General features: G+C 41.0%; 1 protein-coding gene across 1 annotated transcript; it reads right to left on the bottom strand.

Annotated features, from left to right (window-relative positions):
- Window positions 1–5,695: 5,695 nt before the first annotated feature.
- LOC136678109 (glutamate decarboxylase 1-like) lies at window positions 5,696–23,849 on the bottom strand. The gene is made up of 15 exons (XM_066655957.1): window positions 23,771–23,849; window positions 20,222–20,363; window positions 15,380–15,622; window positions 14,582–14,672; window positions 14,354–14,466; window positions 13,370–13,485; window positions 13,060–13,139; window positions 12,919–12,973; window positions 11,603–11,719; window positions 11,425–11,489; window positions 11,017–11,095; window positions 10,777–10,926; window positions 8,359–8,466; window positions 7,172–7,261; window positions 5,696–6,737 (listed from the first exon to the last, which is right to left on the bottom strand). The coding sequence occupies exons 2-15, from the start codon at window positions 20,346–20,348 to the stop codon at window positions 6,558–6,560; spliced, it is 1,614 nt and encodes a 537-aa protein (XP_066512054.1). The 5' UTR covers window positions 20,349–20,363; window positions 23,771–23,849; the 3' UTR covers window positions 5,696–6,557.
- Window positions 23,850–25,175: the final 1,326 nt, after the last annotated feature.

Below are 25,175 nucleotides of genomic sequence, written 5' to 3'. Positions count from 1 at the left end.
CGCTACATTGGCTAGTGTTTACTGATGTATAGAAATGCTTGGCTTTCACACACTGGCCAGACTTTGTTAAATGCTAATAGTTCAGTTTGCTGTTGCTAAATTATAACAGAAAACTCCAGTTAATACAAATGGGCAATTTTGCTATTGTTTGTGTAATTGCTGTAATGTACCTTTAAGGTAAACAACTGCACTTTAAGAACCATGCTGTAGCTTTAAGAAACAAAACACACGTACAGGACAATATTATCTGATTAATTGTTAGCTACGTTAACTGTGAAACAATGTCACTGACTACAATTTGAAATTACTTAACACCTGCACACAGTTTGTATTGCGTTAGGAGTCTTGCCCAAGGGCTCTATACTGGTATACAGCAGTGTTCCTACCCAAATTGAGACCTGAACCCTTGTGTATTAGTTAAGGGAGGCGGCCTTATCCACTACACTCCTCCGGCTACTGTAGCCCAGCCGTTCTCTCATGGTCTCAGATGGAAGATATGATCAACACTGGATTTAATTTCTCTTCAGTCTTTCCAAACATATGAGTCAAATCTGAATCTAATGAATCATGACTCTGTGTCCCAGTTCATACAGCTACATTATTCTTGTTGATTCAGGTCTGTCTTTAGACCCAAAACTTGGCTATTTGGCCATATTTGGAGTAATTGTGTTGGAATAATATTGAATGACATGTATACTAGTTTATATTAACCTCATGTTGTTGTTTTTTTAGATATAGCCCCTCCCTCCCCAGCATCAGGAGCTGTCAGTAGCTTCATGTGATGTACACTCTAGGCCCTGCTTTCACATTCAGACACTGGCTGGGATTCTAAAGGGAAATTTCATGCAAAATTTGTCCCGCTGGAGCACTGTAAAAATAGCCCTTTCTCTATTACACTGCGCTGGTGCAATCTCCACAGACATTTTTATTATTTTTTTTTTTCAGAACAAACTTGATCTAGACAAATGAAAAAGTCGGAACAGTAACGGATGAATTTCTTTGCAATTCTCCAGTGGTTTGAGTGAAAAAAATTGAAGAGTGTCTGATTCTAAATCTCATGTTTCCCTTAGAACAGTGCACAGAGACGAGTCAATGGGACGCCTCAAGGTCTCTTTCTGTTCATCTCTACATCTAAGGAAGGGACAGACTAAAAACAATCAAACAAACAACAAACAAATAATAAGAAAAGGCATTTGTGTCTTAAATGCATTCATTTTATTATAGTCCAATAAAACAAGATATTTGTTTTTGTAAAGAATTAGACTTTACCCCAATCTCTCCAGAGCCAAGGAAGTGTCAGTTAGTCCAGTGTACCTCATTCATCCATCCATCCATCCATTATCTGTAAGCGCTTATCCAGTTCACAGTCACGGTGGGTCCAGAGCCTACCTGGAATCATTGGCTGTAAGGCGGGAATACACCCTGGAGGGGGCGCCAGTCCTTCACAGGGCAACACAGACACACACACATTCACTCACACACTCACACCTACGGACACTTTTGAGTCGCCAATCCACCTACCAATGTGTGTTTTTGGACTGTTGGAGGAAACCGGAGCACCCGGAGGAAACCCACGCAGACACAGAGAGAACACACCACACTCCTCACAGACAGTCACCCGGAGGAAACCCACACAGACACAGGGAGAACACACCAACTCCTCACAGACAATCACCCGGAGGAAACCCCACAGACACAGAGAGAACACACCACACTCCTCACAGACAGTAACCCGGAGGAAACCCATGCAGACACAGAGAGAACACACCACACTCCTCACAGACAGTAACCCGGAGGAAACCCACGCAGACACAGGGAGAACACACCACACTCCTCACAGACAGTCACCCGGAGGAAACCCACACAGACACAGGGAGAACACACCACACTCCTCACAGACAGTCACCCGGAGGAAACCCATGCAGACACAGAGAGAACACACCACACTCCTCACAGACAGTAACCCGGAGGAAACCCATGCAGACACAGAGAGAACACACCACACTCCTCACAGACAGTAACCCGGAGGAAACCCACACAGACACAGGGAGAACACACCAACTCCTCACAGACAATCACCCGGAGGAAACCCCACAGACACAGAGAGAACACACCACACTCCTCACAGACAGTAACCCGGAGGAAACCCATGCAGACACAGAGAGAACACACCACACTCCTCACAGACAGTAACCCGGAGGAAACCCATGCAGACACAGGGAGAACACACCACACTCCTCACAGACAGTCACCCGGAGGAAACCCATGCAGACACGGAGAACACACCACACTCCTCACAGACAGTCACCCGGAGGAAACCCACGCAGACACAGAGAGAACACACCACACTCCTCACAGACAGTCACCCGGAGGAAACCCACTCAGACACAGAGAGAACACACCACACTCCTCACAGACAGTCACCCGGAGGAAACCCACTCAGACACAGAGAGAACACACCACACTCCTCACAGACAGTCACCCGGAGGAAACCCACTCAGACACGGGGAGAACACACCACACTCCTCACAGACAGTCACCCGGAGGAAACCCACTCAGACACGGGGAGAACACACCACACTCCTCACAGACAGTCACCCGGAGCGGGAATCGAACCCACAACCTCCAGGTCCCTGGAGCTGTGTGACTGCGACATTAACCTGCTGCGCAGCGTACCTCATCAGATTGGTAATTAGTGTTCTCCTCCAAGTGTGTTGACCCTTTTAGTGATGTCACATCAGCAGCAGATGAGTATTTATTTGACAAATATTGTATTGACACATTAAAAAAAATAAATAAACATATTTTTAAATTGTACCACTGCCACACAGCTCCAGGGTCTTAGTGTCCTGGGTTCAATCCTTACCTTGGGTCACTGTTTCTTGTGTTGAGTGTGGTGTGTTCTTTCTGTGTCTTCATGGGTTTCCTCCCACAGCCTAAAACACTCTGGTAGGTGAATTGGCTGTGTGAGTGCTTATGTAAGTGACTGGGTGAATGTGTGAAGGCCCGTGATGGGCAGGCACTCAATGATCCCAGGACGGCCCCAGAACAACTGCAAACTTGAAAAAGATTAAACGTGTAAAGAGATCTGATGGATGGATGGATTATGAATCCAGGAATGGAGTCAGGAGACATCATCAGTCTGAAATGCAGGTGTCTCATCCGAGCTGTGTGTGTGTGTGTCATCTGTACCTGCAGACCTGTGTGTCCACTGTCATGAGTCCACCACAGCTCATTAATCTGCATATGTTTTCCACATGCAACAAAACTGCACACAATTGCAGAAATTCTCCCTCAGCCGAGTTGGGAACGGCGGAGTGATGGATGATGTTGTCTGGGAGCAGGAGCATGTGTCATTTTCTGAGCTAACGTTGCTACATCACCTGTACGAAGGCTGCTTAAACAGATCATTAACATTACACCGAAAACAAACAGTCCTCCTGGAAAATACCGCACCTTGGTCCTCAACAGTGTGTTTTATTAGAATTCAGTATTAACACATTGAGTACAGTGTACAGCACTGGTGTCTATATCCTTTTCTCCTTTCAGCTCCTTAAACAAGATCAACGGCTTCAGGAAGTGAACAAGACGTCGCAGCCAACAACCCTCAAACAATGTGAACGATTGTACCCCTTTTTCCCAGGTAAACACAGTTCTGGTTTGTTCAAAACACCACAAGGATCAAACACTGCAGCGGAGTTCTCCCTCTAAATGGCTGGTTTCAGCGCCTGTTCCTTTAAATGATAATGAGCCACTCACTGTTCACCCCGACCCCTAGCGCACAGCAGGAAGGAATGAGAAGAAGAATATCTCTTTTTTTTTTAGCTGTTTTCACTTGGTTCTGCTCTGTTTTCCTTTTCTCTGTTTTTACTCAGTGCTCTTTTTTCTCTGCAGTTGTTGCAGGTGTCTGTGATTGGAGACATTCAGACAAGGGGGCGGGGAATAGTTTAGTCTCTGCAGTCAATGTAAAAGAAAGAACACAATCGGAACTTGTTTTATCCTGTGATTTATGACTTGGAAGTCTTGTTTCACAGTTTGTGGGTTGGTAGATTCCATGTTTTTTCACACAGGCACTGAAAAAAGTTGGAAATGAGCTCAATTTCAGATAATCATCTGAGTTCTCGCCTTATTATTTTATCCAGAACGGATGAAGCTCAGTATTAAACCTAAGAACTGATAACATCGAATTACAAGACTTTGGAGAAACGCCTTTATACTTTAGACTTTTATAAAAAAAGGATGAGCGTTTATTAAACAAATGTGTGCCTTTGGTCAGATGAGAGTTTACCAAGGGTTCCATCTGCTGGCCAAGCTCTAGAAGTGCATCATCAACAAGGAAGTTAAATACAATCATAGAAACAACGCCACCTCCGTTTCTACATTCATAGTCCATTTTACCAGCTCCACTGACCATTCAGGTGCACTCTGTAGTTCACCTGTTGCTCTGCATACTGTGTTTCTTCAATGGTCAGGATCCTCACAGGACCACCTCAGAGTAGGGATGATTTAGGTGGTTGGTCATTCTCAGATCATGTGCTACAGTGACACTGACATGGTGGTGTTGGAGTGGATCAGACACAGCAGTGGCTGCTGGAGTTTTTAAACCCTGTGTCCACTGTCCACTCCCTGAGAAACTCCTCCCTCATTGGTCCACCTTGTAGATGTAAAGTCAGAGAGAGTAGCTCATCTGTCGCTGCACAGTTTGTGTCGGTCGTCCACTAGTCCTTCATCAGTGGACACAGGACGCCACTGCAGCTGAGGATCATACACCACTCAAATCAAACCTGCTCTGTTGTGAGAAGCAGAAGTGTCTGTATATTTTTGGACAATTAATGTAGATGTGCACTGCATACAACACAGAAACTACTGATCAGTATTATAAATAATTAGATTTATTTGTATTATATTAACTATTATTAAACAATATGACACATAGTAGTGCACACACATCTGGTACATCTCATGTTACATTTCCTATCTCTAACAGCAGGTGGCAGTTTTAAGCTAAAAAAGACACTACTGAAGCTGCCACCAGGACTTTTGTAAACTTCTGCCTTCACTTTTACACTACTTGGCCAAAAGTCTGTAGACACCCCTTATAATCTGGACATAATTTACATTAAAGTGAACCTGTGTGGACCCTGATGTTCAACAGAGCACTTGTTTTGTGTCCGCTCCCAAAAAAACAAAGCATGAAAGGAGAGTAGCACATCAGCGTACAGTGGTGCCTAGTGTTGGTTAGAAGGGTTTCTGCATTTTCTGATGGTGATGGAGCTCCGCCCACTACTTTGGGATGATTAGGAGTGGGATTTGTTATCCAGACATTCCATTATCAGTACCTCACCCTGCGGCTGAACGCCACCAAATCCTCGCAGCAATGTTCAAGCCTTCCCTGGAGAGCAGAAGCTTCTGCTGCAGTGAAGTCAGACAGCCGCCCAGTTAACTCCCCAGGCTGTAGAAATATTGTGTGCCTGAAAACCTTTGGCACTGTGTGGAGGTTTAAAATTCAATAACTGAGGCATTGGTTTAAACATTGATGAGTGAAGAGAACCAATCATTCTCATATTTGAGTAATTTTAATAATAACAAAACATTCAAATATATATCATAGATTTATTTCCTTAATTTCTAAACATAAATAAAACAGAACAATAAGCTAATGCTGAAAAACTAAAAACACTGATTGAAACCGTTCAACACACTATAGAGAATGATGTATATCTCCTGTATATATAGGAATTACATTTGATCCTACTTTATATTACTTTATTATAATAAACGTATTTATAACTATGGTATAACCAATGTTTTTTAAACTCTGATGTGTAAAAACACACACAAGTATTTAATTCAATATGGTGCATGTGTATTAACAATCCAGTTGTAACCAACCATGCATCACTTGTAATTACATTAGTTAGCGTTAGTTGTTATAACATAATTATAATTATGTAGTAATTACAAAGATATAATTTTTTAATGAAACGCAATAATTAGCGCATTAACCATCGATCTATAAACATCACTTATAGTTACAGTGGGATAGATGCTGTCTTTAGTTGCCAGGGCGACCTGTATGGATTTTGCAGTTTAGGGGATGATTGACTGCGCAGGTGCAGCACAGTGGGTAAAGGTGTTTTTGATATAATGGGTAAAATCCCCATGGATCTAGTGGCACTGGGCATTCATTAACTGTGCCAATGGGGCTAGGAATGACCTTTCAAACCTGTGTGGTCATGGTCGTTTAGGGATATTAGAACGTAGCTGAATGTATTATGTGCTGGGTGTTTGTTATCTTATCCTGTATATGTTTATTAATGCGTAATTACAGTGTTACTACATACATAATATAAAGTGGGACCAACATGTCATTATTCACATCAATGCTTTATCAAGTCCTTGCCAATAAAGAACAGGGATAGACTAAATCAACATGTGATGCCCAGTCTTAGGGACAACAGAAATGTCTTCAACTGACCTATACACCAGGGTGGACATCCTATTGAAGTCTATAGAAAGTGCAGTACAGGAAGGATAGACACTTAGGTTCATATATTTCAGCTGTCAATCTCTGACCCAAGGCGGGAGATTTCCTCCAGGAGAAAGTCCACGTCTTCCTTCTTTGTGGCCGGGTTTGAGAACACACAGCGGAAGAAATTCACTTTGTCCCCGAGCGGCTGGTAGCTGATCATAGTCACGCCTTCCTCCATCATCTTTGCCTTGATCTTTGGAGCCACCTTAAGAGAAAGGGTGATGTGTTTTAATAAACAAAGAGCAGTCGATGGTGGCCATCTGTGTCCCAGCAGAGATCAGCCCCAAATTCAGTCTAATTCAGGCTGTGGATGGTATTATAGGGCGTATATGACTCAGTCCTCTCAACTCACACCAATGTACAGCAGCCAATGGCAAGACTATGGCACAAATAAAGTAGGATCACACCCAGGGCCCCGAGACCCTGATGTGTGAGGCGGCAAAACTAATGTTTCAACATTCAGTGAAATTCCACTGTCTAAAGATGCAGACATTAACCAAAACAAAGCCCTTTGTTATATACAAAACAGTTGATGTGAAACTGGGGTCAGCTCTTAATTCTAGACTCCACAGCTGTCAGGGTGTGGTGTGGTTTTTGTTTTTTTCTTGACACTTTTGCGAGTAGTCAGTTAGTCATTACCATGTGAAGCTCTCTGTCCCTCTCTGGACCCAGGGGCATGTTCCTCACTCGGTTTGGGAGATACCAGAAGCAGACGTTACTGTGCTCCGGCTAAAGTGACGTTGGAGATGAAGGTAGTTAGGACATGATTGAAGAAGTGCAGGAAACCAATTACAATAAACTAATAAGGCATTACATTTGTAACAAAACCATGTACTGTACTGTGCAGTAGTCAGAGACCGTCTTTGATTTAGCGTCCAGTCAAAGGAGTTACTCAAAGGTTCTAGAGCAATGCCATAGAAGAACCACTTTCGGTTCCATAAAGAACCATGTTTGTTTAAGAAATGCATGTGTGAAGAGAACCTTTTGACGTTTATAAATCCATGACTCAGTCTTAAGGTTCTTTACCCATTTAAACATGACCCGCTAAAATGGTTCTTTATGGAATCAAAAGTGGTTCTTCTATAGCATCACTCACAGATCCTGTAGCACCTTTATATTGACGAGTGTAAGGAAGAACAAAAAAACTGGAGAGGGCAGTTTCGGGCGAAACTACAAGGGTGTTGTGGTGGCTGCCAAAGTTAACTGTCGACTGCAGCAGAGACGCACCTTTCAGACACCGTCTTAGAAAAGCAGAAGCACACTATTCAGTAATAACTATGATCCTGGAAAGTTTGGTGCTTCCAGCTTAAAGGCTGTAGGAGCAGAAAACACTGTATCTAAGTTTGTTTTTATGGAATCTATGTTATTATGAAAGAACTTCAGATGTGTGTCAAACATTCGGCCAGTTGTATCCTAAGGGGAACCCTATTATATTGGAATGAATGCAGGCCAAATCCTGTGTATGGATTAAGAAGTGATGTGACGGGTCCCAGGGTACTTCAGTCTGATCAATCAATTTTGTTGGGCACAGCTTGAATGAAGACCAACTTCATTCATTCAATAGAACAATATTTTGTTGCTCACAGCAACACAGTAATCACTGATATGGGACTCTTAAGAAGCATCCATGGCTTGCTAGAGAATGAATGTGGAGCTCTCAAGAAGCCCTCACTGAGAAAAGGAAATAGACACAAAAGAAGCTGAGGGGTTCTGAACTATGGACCGGCCTTTGACTTTTGCACAGTAGTTCCTCAATGGTAACTTTATAATTAAACCCGAACAAAGAAACAAACCAAGACATATTTTCAGAACGCAAGGTCACTTACTTTGCTTTGGAAAACCAGCTGAAAGTCCTTTCTGCTCTTCAGTTTGTAGTAAAGGTACTCTGCATTGTCCAAGCAGTGATTGACCTGAGATTCAAAACCTTCAGAGCCCTGGAAAACATTCATTCAGATGTGGGTCAGTTATAACTATAGTCTGGCCATCTTTGTGTGGTGGCTATTAACTGTCACTAATTCCAGAGCTTTGGTTATAAGATGTCTGGGCATTTTATCAGAAACTTCTCTCTTGTACACTGTACATCTATCCTACTAAATGTCAAAACGTCAGGGCACTAGTGTTACCCACAGGATATACATTTAAATACCATAAATTCATATCATTGGGGCGGCACGGTGGCGCAGCAGGTAGTGTCACCGTCACACAGCTTTAGGGACTTGGAGGTTGTGGGTTCGAGTCCCGCTCCGGGTGACTGTCTGTGAGGAGTGTGGTGTGTTCTCCCTGTGTCTGCGTGGGTTTCCTCCAGGTGACTGTCTGTGAGGAGTGTGGTGTGTTCTCCCTGTGTCTGCGTGGGTTTCCTCCGGGTGACTGTCTGTGAGGAGTGTGGTGTGTTCTCTCTGTGTCTGCGTGGGTTTTCTCCAGGTGACTGTCTGTGAGGAGTTGATGTGTTCTCCCTGTGTCTGCGTGGGTTTCCTCCGGGTGACTGTCTGTGAGGAGTGTGGTGTGTTCTCCCTGTGTCTGCGTGGGTTTCCTCCGGGTGACTGTCTGTGAGGAGTGTGGTGTGTTCTCTCTGTGTCTGCGTGGGTTTTCTCCAGGTGACTGTCTGTGAGGAGTTGGTGTGTTCTCCCTGTTTCTGCGTGGGTTTCCTCCGGGTGACTGTCTGTGAGGAGTCTGGTGTGTTCTCCCTGTGTCTGCGTGGGTTTTCTCCAGGTGACTGTCTGTGAGGAGTGTGGTGTGTTCTCTCTGTGTCTGCATGGGTTTCCTCCGGGTGACCGTCTGTGAGGAGTTGGTGTGTTCTCCCTGTTTCTGCATGGGTTTCCTCCGGGTGACTGTCTGTGAGGAGTTGGTAGGTGGATTGGCGACTCAAAAGTGTCCGTAGATGTGAGTGTGTGAATGAATGTGTGAGTGTATGAGTGATTGTGTGAGTGTGTGTTGCCCTGTGAAGGACTGGTGCCCCCTCCAGGGTGTATTCCCACCTCGCGCCCAATGATTCTTGGTAGGCTCTGGACCCACTGTGACCCTGAACTGGATAAGCACTTACAGGTAATGGATGGATGGAAATTCATATCATCTCTGTCCAGTTCAAAAAACATTTCACAAAATAGTAACTTTATAGAAGAAGGAAAAACACTTTCTTAACTTTTAATGAAATTCAATGTAAAAAGATTATATTCCAAGTCATTTTGGAGCATTTCTATTGGTTCATTCATCATGAAATTTCCACGCTATGTGAAGGACAGCTGCTGTGTTCAAATGTTGTAGTAAACTGAAATTTGACAAAAAGTGACAAAATATTTGTTTTAATTGGAAGGCGACGTTATGCAAAATAAAACAAATATCATTATCTTTAGCATTTTCCCGTGTACAAAATTCAAATTTCAGACATGACACGTCTTCAGTGTATGAACACCACCACTTTTTCACAGTACAACTCCATCTTGCTGGTGTACAGGTAAAGAATGAAACTCCTCAGAACCTGTACTCACTAATGCTTTCATAGCTGAATGCAATCAAATCATCACAGCAGTGTTCTGACATTAAAGTAGCCTTATACCTGTAGAGGCTGTAACTGCACCAAAGTGGGACAAACTACTTATGAATATCCTGGATTGTTTCTGAAGGACGGACGATCTATGGAACAGTACAAGTTTCAATGTGGGCTTTCAGTGGAAATGCACAATATTTGCATGTCTTTGCATGGTACATGTTTACTGTACAGTCATGATGAGTACTATACAAAGCTCCCACTTTTATGCAAATTTTTCATGGGCTCTATGTAAAACCATTATTAAGTTAGTGTTGAATTAAACTGAATATAAACATAATCATATGCATTTTATTATACACATTAAATATTTCATTATATTAGTATCTACTTAAGAAGGCAGCTGTGGCCTAAATGCTTGAGAAGTAGCAAATCTTTCTCCTCCCTAAACATCCATGGCTGCACAACCAATTGCTCCAGAGGTGCTAATGTGATGCTTTGTGTGTGTGTGTTCACTGTTTCTAATCAGTAGTATGTGTGTGTTTACTGCCACTGTTAACTTTGGCGTCTAAATTGCATTATACTGCTGTGCAATGTCGAATAAGGTGTTACATTTAGGTAGGTAATATGACATGTAAGTTCTCCTGAAGGCCTAATTAAAATACCCTGTGTCTATGGGCCTCTTAAGATTTTATCCCTTTCGTTTCCAACCAATACTTCAGAGTTAAATATAACTATAATTAGAAAAGGCTTGTTGTACCTTAGCTTTCCACATGAGCCACAGTTTGAAGACGTCTACGTGTCTCCCACACTGGATGCTCTTGTCTCCGGTGTCGTAGGACATGTCGTAGTGCTTATCCGGTTGGAAGAGATACTCGGCACGCAGCTGATTGCACTCCTGAAGTAAACCCTGACAGCAACACAAACACAGGTTCATTTAGAGTTGGGCAAAGGTTGTAATCCACATGCGCAAGTTTTGAGCTGTCGAGATTTGACTGACCTTCTTTCGCACCAGAATGGCTGAACACTGCAGTGGGACACCCATCATCTTGTGAGGATTCCAGGTGATGGATGAAGCTCTAGAGTGGATTGGAAATGAAAGCTGTCTTGATTAATGGGTTTCTTCTCTACCAAAAGGCCTAGCCTGGTAAGACCTACAAGCAATTAGCCTCACCACTGTAACTGAGGGAAGAACACCCCCCAAGGAAATATGGGACCTTTCTTTACTTATATATACAAATATATATATTTAAAATGGCCGGCTGGTGTGACTGTCAGATACATTATCAGGCAGCTATAATGTCATACGGTCCAGTCATTTTAAAATCCTGGCCTTGAATCTCAATCAAAGTTCTGGATTTGAAGAGATCAGCTCTATGAAGATTTTATTATTAGTAGTAGTTTTTACCTATCGATGCCCTGTAGTTTGACCCTGTGCTTCTTGGACAACAGCAGGCCTCCTCCCCACGCTGCCTGAAAGAGGAAGACCACCTCTGTTTACCTACACACCCGTTTCTACTCTTCAGTTTTAAATATAAACAATGAAGAATATAAAGTATGGAGAAAGGTATCAAATGAGTAAATACATCGACATGCATCCACAGGCCGTATCGCTCACAGAGGTCAGCGATGTCGTTCAGAGGGTCAATTGCTCCGTAAACAGTGGTTCCAGCTGAGGCATTTACATAGAAGGGAACCAGACCCTGAGGACACAAGAAGATGGTTCTTCAGCTGAAATATTTTGGTTGAATCACCAGAAATGTTAGTGACTTTTTAAAAATGTACTGCAAAATAATGCAACTAAATACACAGTAGCATTTGGAATAGTGGACTGTCTTACAAACAGCCACCTGGGCTTCAGTCCTTGGTAAGACTCCTAACACTGTATGAACCTGTCACATGATTAAAATCTCATTCCCTTTTCTCACACACAGATGTTAAACAGATGTCGATATTTACACAGGTCCATGTGTTAAATCAGGCTTATGTTAAACCCAGCTTAAGTATGAGCAGACACACTCGCACTATGGAAATATTTTAACCACCTTAATGACCACCTTCTAGAACAGGAGAGTGACAGCACATCAACACACCATTCTCTTGTACAGTCTACTGCACTGAATGCTTCTGGAATGGAGTGAATCTGTACGTATACGAGGGGCATTCAATACGTTCAGTGTATCAATATAATCCACTAATCCTGACAGATATAAGAAAGCTATAGAAGTTAAATGTGGTTACACAAAAATTATATATATATTTATTTATTTACGGACTGCCCTTAGTGGTCCACTAATGTCCCTAGTTTCCCAATGTCTGTACAATAGGAACTAAATATAATTCGAACTTGTAAAATGAATACTAAATATATTCATGAGTGTTCATGGGAATTTGGGGGTTGTCCAATTAGAAAAATCAGCCTTGAAACCTCCCCCTAAATCCTAACACTAACCCCTAACACTCCAACAGATTACAGCACTGTTTCTGAAGCACTTTTCCAGAACCATAACAAAGAGTTAAAGTGTATTTAGCAAAACAGCGCCACAAGTGGATTGGAGCTCATTTAATATTACAAACCTATGAATAACAAACCCCAACCAAGAAAGGTTAGACATATGACTGGCTGCCATTTGGTTGGCATGGATTAATATTATGTTTCACCTCACTGAGTCATATACAGAATGTGCTTCTGTTAATTTATACATTCATCATGTGACAACCAATTAATTCGTCCTGATCAGGGTCACAGTGGGTCCAGAAGCCCACAAGGCACGAGGGAGTCCATGTTGTTTATATACTGGCATGGTAAATGATCGCTAACTGGACTTTAAAGTGTGGTACAGTGTGGGTGCAGCAGCTGAAAGATGGATCTAATAAACTGTAAAATAGATATTTGACTGACCTTGTCCTCCACCTTTCTGATACAGGACTCCAGTTCTCCTGGAATCATTTTGCCCCTTTATAAAGAGACATAAGCAGTACATTAGCATTAATAAAGCGACCCCAAAGGACAGAACATCACAATCACTGGCTTCATTCTTACCTTTCATCACACCTCACTAAAATAACATTCTCAGAGCCAATCCCCAGCACGGCTGCAGCCTTCTTGATAGAATAATGACTCTGGGGTGGGGTAATTGAAAACAGGGCAGACATCAAAAAGTGTTCTTCAGCTGGGAATTCTTAATATAGCCACTCATAGAAAAGCACGTTTCACACCAGAGGATGAAGACTAATGTAGGCTAATATTTAAATAAAAGGCACAGATATATAATATGGCTCATTTGTGGATGAGCAGGGTTAAGATAATTGCATATGAGCAAGGGAGAGAGTGAGAGAGGGAGTGAACTCACGTGGGCAGAGGTAAAGAGAGCGAGAGGAGGCAGGGCATGCATCCCGGCTGTTTTCACCTCTGGAAAGAAGTGATATCTGGCCAGCAACAGGCTGTAAAGGTTAGACATCGAGCCTCCTGAATAAAATAATGCAGTTAAGGGTGAAATAGAATGTTTCCCACAATGCAGCCAAGAAGCCAAATACCTTTAACCCATGCTTTTTTTGTGAGTGTATTTTGTTTATCGTATGCTACAGTGTCAACTCTTGTCTGCTGCAGGGGCATCCAAACCCAGTGTAACCTCAGGAGTTTTTACTACTATTAAACTGCTTTACTATATAAATATTTTATTAGTTTTAGCACGAGTGAATATTAATTCTGTAGTGTAACTTTAAAAGTAACATAAATATTGATATATTATGAGTGGCTTTAATTTTATATTTATTTATATAATGTTTTGAGGCTATAGTAGGCTGTAACCTGCATGGCTAAGTCATAACACATTTTTGTGTTTTGGAGCCTAGTATTTCCTACAAAACAGAACAAAATAAGTCTGGAGTTAAAATTTATTCATGAGCAATTCAACTAAAAAATTTACAATTTCAATAAATAATGTACAATTAATTCCTGAATTAAAGATGCCACATATTTTACAGGAGTGTGTACTACTGAAACAGTGCATGCCCCTTTATCAACTTTGAGAAGTTCAGATTTGAAGCAAAAATGGGTAGTAACAACAGGAAAGAAAACAGTGATAATTTAACAGGGTAAGCCAAATTATTCTTAACTTTTATCACTAGTTAATGCAAAGAGATGTAATTTCAAGTCATTTTGGTGCATTTCTCTTGGTCCACCCATGATATAGGGAGTTGCTGACCTGCTGGATCAGCTTGGAGTAAGAACTAATTTCTTTGGACAGTGGTAATATTTTGTCTGGTTAATTGCATATGAAATAAGAGGGCAAACATGTATCATTAGATATGGGATGTAGATATGGGTTTATTACCAGGGCAGAAGATTCCATCTCCTTCTTCTTGAGACCAACCAATAATAGAGTGCATTTTCTTCAGGATCACGTCTTCCATGAGGATAAACACTGGTGCTATCTCATAGGTGAACCTGCCAGAAACATGCCATACTCACTGATGTCTGCTACCTTTGATTCTAGATTTTTCCCTTAGTCAGTGTCATTGATATCCGAACTATTCCAAGTAATGGACAGAAATGTACTTACATGTTTGTATTTGCAGTTGAAGTGACCCATTCCCCTGCCAGTCCAATGATGTCCAGTCCAGTGGAGAGCTGGTTGAGGAAGCGTGGATGACCTGGGGGGTAAAAATAACATCAGCACAGGAGTCCACTATGAGTTTTTGATACTACATTTTCTGTGTATCTAATGTAACAATAAAAGTTAAAGTTTATGTAAATTAACTGTATTTTGATTAGCTTTCATGTCTCCTTCATAAAGACGTCCCAATATCTAAGCTTTTTTTCCTCTCGTTCAGTTACGTGTACAAAAACAAACAAAGAAACAAACAAAAAAATGTAATGTATAATGTTAATTCAAACTTCAAACTTTATCCTGTTCTAATTCAGGAAAAATAACCTAAAAATTAGTAGAATTTATACATCACTGGATTTGTTATGAGTTTCATCAGGAAAAATTGCTGCAAAAGTATGTGATCAGTTTGTTTGTTTCAGTTTGTTTGTTGATGATATTTTATCCAAAAGTACCTGAAAGTTTAGATGGTTTAGATAATTAAAAAATGTTAATTCTGATATTTGTGATCAATGAACATAATGCATTAATACTCAACATTTAGTTATTTGTTAAAATAACAAAGAAAAAACAGTGGGAAAATGTTTGAATTTTGAATTACAATTGTACATCACAGAAACATTACAGGAATGTGTTGTAAATCATACAGAAACGGTTAGGAATAGACATCAGTTTCTGATTATATTTTTTACATGTCGTATTTAAAATAAAATGTAAGCCATTGTAAAAATTCTACTGTAACTTATTGCAAACCTGTTTTGACTCCATACTTAAGGGTGTCCCGACAGTCTCCCAGGAGCTGCTCCAGGTTGTCAGGGTGCTCAGGTAAGTCCAGGCTGAAGCCTTCTAGACCCTCCTTCAGCTGGTGAGGGTGGTGGAAGTCCAGCACTTTAGAGTTGCGGTTCACGGACTTCTGGATGTATGCAAGAAGGATATTCAGCAGCTCCTGCAGGAAGTGTTTGGTCACCTCTTCGCCATTCTCAGCTGGCAGCAGATCTGACCAGAGAAAAGCCTGGATTAGATGGGATTCTTTATGTTTGTAATGAATCAACTTCAATTCCTTATGATCTCACTCTTTGTGGCTTGAATAAACAGATGGAGTCAACAATGTTTATAAAGTTGACCCCTGTGGTTTTCATGATAAAGGATGGAGATTATGAATTTGAATCTCCAGTAGAGAGCAGACTGGAAGAGTCATGGTGCAAATCTTAAACAGCAACTTGCATATATTTGTGCATATGAGTCACTAGATTGAATACAAGCCAAACAGCAATGAAATTATAGTGACAGTTCAAAACAGCAAGAGCATCCAGACTTGATTATCTCTGAGATGATGTCCTTTGACAGTAAAGTATAATTCCATTGAAACGATATGTTACACACTGTACCAACAGAATGCCTAATTCCATGCTGAGGTATTAAGTAATCATAAATACTTGCTATGGGTTTCCTGACTCAAAATGTTCGACATCACCATAAACCTGTCATTCCATGAACATAGCACATTTTGAAGCCATTTACAGCATATTTATGTAAATATGTAAAAATAGACACCAGAGATTGAGGACATCCCACAGGACTATTTTGCTACAACAGATTGGGATGTGTTTAAAGCTGCAGCCACTATGGAGGACTATAGTGTTAATATACAGGACTATGCTGAGCACGTGTCTGGTTACATCAGCACTTGTGTGAACAACATCCTGCCCACCATACAGGTGAAGAGGTTCCCCAACCAGAAGCCCTGGATCAACAGTCAGGTACGACACATGCTGCGGGCACGCTCTCTGGCATTCAAATCAGGCAATGAGTACAAAGCTGCGAAGTACAGACTGAGGAAAGCCATCACAGCAGCCAAGAGGCAGTACAGGGAGAATCTGGACAGCTTCCACTCCACTGCTGACTCCAGGCAGATATGGCAAGGCCTGCAGCATATCAGAGACTACAGGACCCCCACCCATCAGCTTCACAGACAGCCTACCGGATGACCTCAACATCTTCTACACGTGCTTTGCGACCTCCAGCAGCAGCACTGAGAGGCATGCACACACCCAGTCCTTACCAGCCCTCTCCTCCCCACCTTCAGTATCATCAGGCGAGGTATGCAGAGCTCTGAGAAGGATTAACATTCGCAAAAAAGCGGCAGGACCAGACAACATTCCGGGGCGAGTCCTCAGAGCATGTGCCAACGAGTTAGCTGATATTCTCACCTCCATTTTCAACCTGTCCCTCAGCCAGAGCATCGTTCCAACCTGCTACAAAACCACAACCATCATCCCCCTCCCCAAGAACCCCCCCCCCACCTGCCTGAATGACTACAGGCCAGTGGCACTCATTATGAAGTGCTTTGAGAGAGTGTTGCTGACCCACATCCAGCGCAGTATACCGGATACCCTTGACCCCCTGCAGTACGCCTACCGTGCCAACAGATCCACCTCGGATTGGATCGCTGCTGCCCTCCACTATTCTCTCTCTCACCTGGAAACTAAAGACTCCCATGTCAGGATGCTCTTTGTGGATAATGGTCCCCCCTTTAACACGGTCATCCCTCACAAATTTACCCACAAACTGTCCACACTCGGCCTGCACCCCACCCTCTGCCACTGGCTTTTGGGCTTCATGACTGGCAGGCCCCAGTCCGTCAGGGTTGGCAACAGGACTTCAGCCAGTATACCACCTACACTGGGGTTCCACAGGGATGTGTCCTCAGCCCCATCCTCTACACCCTGTTCACCAATGACTGTGTCGCCTATCACAAGGATACATCATCCTCAAGTTCGCAGATGACTCTGCAGTGATAGGACGCATCACTGATGGAGATGAAGAGGCCTACAGGAGGGAGGTGACCAGGCTGGTAGCATGGTGTGATGACAACAACCTCACCCTCAACACAGACAAGACGAAGGAGCTGATAGTGGACATGAGGAAGAAGAAAAGACCTCATCAGCCACTGTTCATTCGGGAGCTTGAAGTAGAGAGGGTGAGCAGCTTTAAATACCTAGACATCCACATCAGTGAGGACTTTGCATGGACATTGAACACCATGCAGCTGGTCAAAAAGGCTCAGCAGCGGTTGTATTTCCTGAGGAGGCTGAGAAAATTTGGGATGTCACCCAGAATCCTTAGAAATTTTTATAGCTGTGTCATTGAGAGCCTCCTGACCAGCTGTATCACCGTGTGGTATGGCAGTACAACTGTGATGGACCAAAAACGCTTGCAGAGAGTAGTGAAGACTGCTGAGAAGATCACCAGTACTCCACTACTCTCTCTGCAAAGCATCTACCACCAGAGAGTCTGCTTAAGAGCTGCCTCCATCTTTAAAGACCCCATCCACCCCCAGAATGGATTGTTCACACTTCTGCCCTCAGGCCGGAGGTACAGAAGTGTCAAATGCAAGACCACTAGGTTAAAGAACTCTTTCTTCCCCACTGCCCTCAGACTCCTGAACCTGCTTCAGAAATAACTCTGCACTTTACTGTCAACATGTTTACATGCCTCTGTCATTTAATGTCACACAACTGTTTCTACTTATTGCTGTTTTTTGATTGTAGCACTCGTTCCCTTTACCGTTCACCTATGTATATAATCTCAGTGAACTTTGCACTTTATTAGTTATCTAGTTATTCGTTGTATTTTCTCTTCCATTTGGCATTCCTGGTGAGGGGCAAAAGAAAGAATTTCATTGTAAACAGAACCTGTTCCTTACTGTGCAAATGACAATAAACTCTTTGAACTTTGAAGAAATGTAGTGCTTCTCAGCATTTGCTCTGTTTGATCTTAGGGAGGTTTCTGAATTTGAGCATTGGGTTCTCTCTCTTGGTTCTCAGTGGTTATTGTTTATAGAGGCATTGTCTTTGATATGATGTTGTTCTCACTGGTCCCTCCCATGCTTTTAGGCGGTTTCTCAGTTTCTCATCTTGGTTTCTCCCAGGAGTCTTTTCTCATGATCTTAGAGAGCTTTCTGATTTTGAGTCTTGATTCCCGTAAGTCCCGTATTATCTTTCAGTCTTGGTTCTTCTTCATATTTTTTTAGACAGTTTCCTATTTTGAGTCTTAGATCCTCCCTGTAGCTGTTTCTCATAAAGTTTTATCTTTAAATCCTGATTCTTCTCTGTGGAAAGTCCTCATGATTCTACAGAGGCTTCTCATTTTGAGTCTTGGTTCTTTTCAGTTATTTCATTTTCCATTTCACGATGTTAATGAGATTTTGTAAAATTCATTCATTTTTTTTCTTTTGATAAAACTTCTCAGGAGTTCTAGCTTTATTATTATTATAGGTATTATATTTAAGTCTTTTGTTCTTTGCGTTTTTCATGATGAATCTTGATTTCAGCGGTTCTTCATATTTTTAGGCATTTTTAATTTTTTTGTCATGCTTATTCTTACTTTATTTCTTATATTCTAGGAGCTACTTACCCTCAAGTTTTGTTTCTACTGTTTTGGGGCAAAAACTCAATTGAACTGAATTGAAACAGACTGATTTTTGGACCAGAAGACGTTGTATATTGCTGTCATTTAACACCCCCACTGCTATGGAAGACAGTCACTTTGTGTTTTTTTTTTTTTTTTTTTTTGTTAAATCTTGGTGGTAAAAGCCTCAGGTGCATGCAGCTCAAAATGGTGAAAGCAACAAAGGCAGCAGAGGAATTGTCTTTTGTTTTTGGGAAGAAATATATGTTTTTATCAAACACTTAGGTTTTATGTGTGCTGAATAAACAAGAGCTCCCCCTTATACTCCTACAAGCATAAACAAAAGTTCAAAAATTGGGTACCCCTCGTCAAACAAAACTTTGTTGATTGTTTAAGAAAACAGAAAAAAAACATCCTCTCCAGGGAAAAGTGCTGGTTTGATGGAAAATGAATAAGACATCAAATATAGCCTGTGCAATCATGATGGCATATTTTATATTACATGTTTTACATTTTTCCAGCAAATACATGGAAATAGTTCTATAAAATAAGTAGAAAATCACCATGTGTGTATTAGGAATGTATCGGTACACAAAATGTTATAGTTCAGTTTGCACCACATATTGGAATTCATGGTTCGGTTCAGTTTGGTACAATGGGAAAAAAAGCAAAATAAACAAAATGAAACAAAGCAAAACATAAAAATAACCCAAGTTTTTTAATATAATTCAAACTGACAGTTGTGCAAGTAACTGTTTACACACAGTTAATTCCAACACAATTCCATGAGTTGAAATAGGACGCTAAAATCCAGAATATCAGTGAAATACATATTTAATTGTGTCAATTTGAAAGGTGAGAGATAATGAATAAAGGAAACAAGCATATGAGTCTCTTCATTCAGCAGTGAGAGGGAGAGAGATGAGATAGAGGAGGAGAAGGAGAGGTGGAAGACTACACTTAGGCAAAGTAAAACCCCAAAACCGCTAGAGTTCCCACAATACCTTACCAGTCCAGCAGCTTACAGGTAGATTCTGAGTGACATTACCTTATTTCCACTAATTGCCTAATATTCTCTGTGTGACTACAAAGACTGTTTTTCTGCTCAGCTGCCATTTTACAATGAACAGGGAAACTCTGAGATTTCAACACCTCTTTTTCTCAGCTTCCAGCTCAGTGCCTCACCTTTGCTGTGGATGCAGCTGAAGTCACTGGCCACTCGTTGTTCATCAGACTCCTCTGCGTTTTCAAAAGAGCCTCTGTCTTGTTTGCTCCAGCTCATGAGCTGACCGATGTCCTGTTTGATTTCCATAGTGTTCACGGAGTTCTGCAAACAAACATACACCCAGAGATCACGCAACCTTTTATGTCTGGTCTACTGTATACAGCATTGTGCATAACTCAGAGACCGCCTACCATGTATTTCTAGGCAAAAGTGCCATCAACTATGAATGACATTTATACCTAACCTATTTTTTTAATAAGAATATGATAATTATTTGTCCTAAAAGAAATGCTGTAGAGTATATATACTAAAATAAATGTCATAAATCAAAACATTACATTTTATTTTCTGATACATGTAGACAATCTGTTACAACACTAATTTCATGTTTTAAACAAATTATTAGGAGAATTTTGAGACACAGGAAATGGGACTTTTGCAACACCTGGTGTCATCATCAGAAAAGTGAATCCAGTCAAAGTTTTTGTAAGTTCTATTTCCTTACCTCATGTTTTTATACTTTGTTCTTTTAAACATTAAATCTACAGGACGTAAGCCTTCAGTTGGCCTTGAGGCTTGAGGGTGTTTTATAATGAAAGCCTCAAAGGTTGTTGGAAGCCATTTTGTTTCACTCAATTCTCAGTATCAACCCAGCCTCATGACTGGACTCTGACTCACATGACAAGGCTTGTAATCATGTCTGGTAAGAGCATTTAACAAAGATCTAGCACATTGTCATAAAACCCATGTCCTGTTTATGTGTTATGATACTTTGTATCTGTTTCTGCAACCTGCTATTACAGCTGACATGTAATAAACAGGTTTGTCAACTTGTACCAACAGATCATAAGTTTGTGCAACTAAAGTACCAAATGCATATGGTGCTACTTAAAGTACCTCTGTTGTTTATTGCCTGGGTTATATATATGGCGTGTTATGGTAAGGATTAGGGTTAGGGTCATGCCCCGTGTTAGTGTTTGGGTTGGGGTTAGGATAAGGCCTATAGTTTACAGTTAGTCTGAACCAACAAACCTGTGACATATGTGGCCAATGTTCTTTACCTGCTCTTGTATCCTTTTACAACTACAATCATAAAGACCACAACAAACAAAGCAATGAATGTGTCTTCTGACTTTGTTTCCACACTCTTAAAAATAAAAGGTTCTTCTTTGCAATGCCATTTTTGGTTTAATAAAGAACTATACATTTTTCAAGACCAATGAACTTGAGTTCAAATAATAGGTTTTTAAACCTTTAAAAAGGTTCTGCATACTCACAAATCTGTTAAACAACATGGTTCTTTATGGAACCAAAAGTGGTTGTTCTATGGCAACCCTTAACAGGACCCAGCACCTATATTTCTAAAAGTGCAGATTAGCGAACATTCAAACCCAGTTTACCTGCCCCAGTAAAATGTTGCCATGCCCCACTAAAATCACAGCAGTAAAAAATCTATTTTTTTGTTGAGAACGACAGGACACGCAAAATACATTTACTATAGGAACTGCATTTCCCATAATGCCCCAGGGTCTTTCAAAAAGCTTTCAGTCAGAGCCAATTAATGTCATGCAGTGACTTGTATTCAGTAACTGACATACATAAATATTTAAAAGTAAGTCAACCATGCAAAAGACAGCTCATAACCCACGTGGTCATGGGAAGAACACACCAACTCACAGACAGTCACCCGGAGCGGGAATTGAACCCACAACCTCCAGGTCCCTGGAGCTGTGTGACTGTGACACTACCTGTTGCGCCACCATGCCACCCCCCCATTGAGATACCTAAATGTAATATTCTCAATATATCATAGGGATCAGGACCTGCTCCAGCACCTGCACGTTGGTGGCTGTCCAGTGGTATGAATGGACCTTTCCTTTCTCTGGCTTTAAATTGGCCCTGCCTTTTCCCGTTTGTACATGTGACTAGCTTATTACCCGAGAAGCTATCCCTATGCCTTGTTTCAGTGTGTGCTTTCTGGTGTTGCCAGTATTATTGAATGTCTTAGCCTTGGTTGCAGTTTTTCTGGTTCTGCAATTGACCGGTTTCTATCCTTATCTCTGTGATCTTTTTAGCAGTCATCCTTTCTTCTTGAGTTTCAGATTTCTGTGGATTATGCTTGAACAAACACAAGCTCCATACACTTGATCTTTTTGTAACTACTTCTGCAAGGTTACGCAAGCTTTACCAGGCAGCAGCAAAGATCCCATTCAACCAAACCCAACCTAGTAACTTTTTTGTCTTTGACATAGTTTGGAATCACCAAATGTTAATGATGAATTGGCCAACAGAAAAGGTCAGAAACCTCTATAAAAGTGACTGTTTTGGAGATGCTAACATGCACACAGCATTGAGCGCTCCCAGTGCCATCCCAGCACCCATGAAGCAGTTTGCCTTGCTCAAGGGACACCTATAACATCTCAGCTGTGGATGTTGATGGAGGAGACAGCGCCATTTCTTCATTCGATTCTCTTAACCCCTAATTTTTCCTGTCAGTCAAGGGGACTGATCTGATGACCCTTTGGTTCCAAGCTCGCGTCTTTAAATTACTTGACACAGCTGCCCAATAAGTGTAAAATATTTGTCTGACAGTGACCATATGCAAATGGTTAAACATTGCAGAGCCAAGTTCAGCTAAAACCACTGAAGTGAAAACCCTTTATAAATGATCTTCTTTCACTTTTCACTTCAAAAATGTATTTTAAACTCAGAATCCAATCACAGCTATGGTCTTGGATCTGACCACTCTGTCCAACACGAGAGTTATAACGAACGGAGACGAAAACCCATTTTCATTATAAATTATATGAATGGTCCACCTGTGTCTCTGCAGCACTTTCAAATCAAACTTGGTGGAGGCATTAGAGTTCACATTAATGCTTCATCGCAGAGGTGCATTGCTTTTAAGGTCAGCTGATTGGTCTGAAAAGTACGTTTGGCTCCAAGATCCATTATTAAACCTCAACATCCATTTACATTTTGAGAAGTTCTCCTGACCAATGGAAATGACAAAAACCTCCACAAAAACTGCATTAACTTCCCTCTGAGGTTTTTGCTTCCTCCTGCAAAATGACTCTTACTCTTACTCAACTCTTATCAGTCCACTTGGTGTGTTTTGAAACTACACGACAATATTTAACATTAGTTTTGTTACTTGTTTAAACAAACATCTTTTGTCAATGCAGGATTAATGTTTATTTGAAATACAATTGTTTATAGCAATGAAAATAATATGTAACAAATAGGTAATTACAAAATATTTAACAGAATAGCAACATTTATAATGTAGACAAAACAGACAAAATAAAATAAACTGAATGTAAAGATGTAGCATCTCATTATAAATACTATGTAATTATTATTGTTATGATTAATTAACATGCAATGACATATTATTATCTCATAACAATAATAACTCAATGCTTTATAGTGTTATCTAATCATGAGTTACAGAATAGTTCATGTTAGTGAATGAATAGCCAACATTAAGCTTAAAGAATGCTGCTTACCTGAGTAGACAATGCTGGCTAATGCTGTTTTTCCGTTTATTGTGAGGTGATGTTACAAGTCAGTATAGCTCTCCGTGCTTGCTGCTTTATACCTGAAATGAACCTAAGTCTTAGGCCAGTAGCAGAAAGGGGCGTGATCTCCACCTGGAATGTAATGCTCATATACACGTTCTTATGCAACAGCGAAAAACATCCCTGCGCATCTATTTACTGCTTTTGTTCACCTGCTGGGTTTGTGTACATATTTGGTCCCGCATCATTGCAGAGTGGTGAAAAGAATGTCTGTCATACTGTGTCAAAAGCTTTTCTCTGATCTTTTATTCCCTGGTAGCATCAAAGAGTTCTCTCTTCATTATCCAGAATTACTTTTTGCATAAATGACATTGTGTTTCACGAAGAAAAGAGAAAAGAAAACCATTCAAAGATTTGTTTACAGAGATGTTGGGAGTGGCGTGTTGACTTTTAACAGCCCATTGGAGAACAGTGGAAAAAATATCAGTAAGGTAAACAGTGAACGATCCTGATTAATAAACATCAGACTTTCTGTCCTGTTACTATAGAGAACACCAGCTTTAAAAATGTGTTTCTTAATGTATGCAATGCTTTTAAAAGACAATAGCTCATATATAAGTTTCTGACACATATTCCATAATAGTTTCTCAGACTGGTCCACCACAACTCAGCAGGGTGCTGTAGCCTGGGGCTGTGTAGGTGTCACTTTACATAGAAACGTGTCAAAACATCTGATATGTTATGAGGTATGCTGGGGGCACAGGTGGGTGTGAATCATAAAGGTGTCATAACTGTTGCACAAGCCACGTTTTAAAAATACAATAAATTCTACAAATGAAGGGTGAATGGAAAAGTACACCATCATTAGAGCGAGAGAGAATGAGAGTGCAATGAGACAGAGAGAGGGAAGAGAGAGAGAGAGAGAGAGAGAGAGAGAGAGAGAGAGAGAGAGAGAGAGAGAAACTGAAGTAAAACTGAAGAGTGAAGGTGAGGGTGTGGATGGGTTCATTTTCTCGATTCGGTCCAAGGATCATTAATTTGTCTGTTTGTTTGCTTAACGTAACTGTCATGAGCCCCCAATTAGATACGTGATATTACCTCTAATACTAAAGCTACCACTGCTACAACAACTGCTACTACGACTACTACTAAATAATAATAATAATAATAATAATAATAATAATAATAATAACCAAAGTACATTCCATTTGAAGTCATTGCTGACTTGTGATTTTTGTTGTTTCCAAAGCACAGCATGATAAGATCAATTCACAATAAGATCAAATCTACTCTTGTTTACTAAACAGAATAGAAGGAGGTCACCACACCTTCACAACTACAATTAACAGATTTTCTCTTATTCACTGCAGTGTCAGCCCCTATCAGTGACAGC

This window comes from Hoplias malabaricus, chromosome Y (assembly GCF_029633855.1).
Source record: "Hoplias malabaricus isolate fHopMal1 chromosome Y, fHopMal1.hap1, whole genome shotgun sequence".
NCBI classification, from domain to species: domain Eukaryota; kingdom Metazoa; phylum Chordata; class Actinopteri; order Characiformes; family Erythrinidae; genus Hoplias; species Hoplias malabaricus.
This window is presented reverse-complemented; position numbering and strand designations above follow the sequence as displayed.

Excerpts from the sequence above, each read along its gene's own strand:
- LOC136678109 (XM_066655957.1), bottom strand. The coding sequence starts at position 20,348 with ATGGAAATCAAACAGGACATCGGTCAGCTCATGAGCTGGAGCAAACAA. Across the intron at positions 13,486-14,353 it reads AGATGGAATCTTCTGCCCTG|GAGGCTCGATGTCTAACCTT; the intron begins GTAATAAACCCA and ends TATTTTATTCAG. Across the intron at positions 6,738-7,171 it reads GGGACAGAGAGCTTCACATG|GTGGCTCCAAAGATCAAGGC; the intron begins GTAATGACTAAC and ends CTTTCTCTTAAG.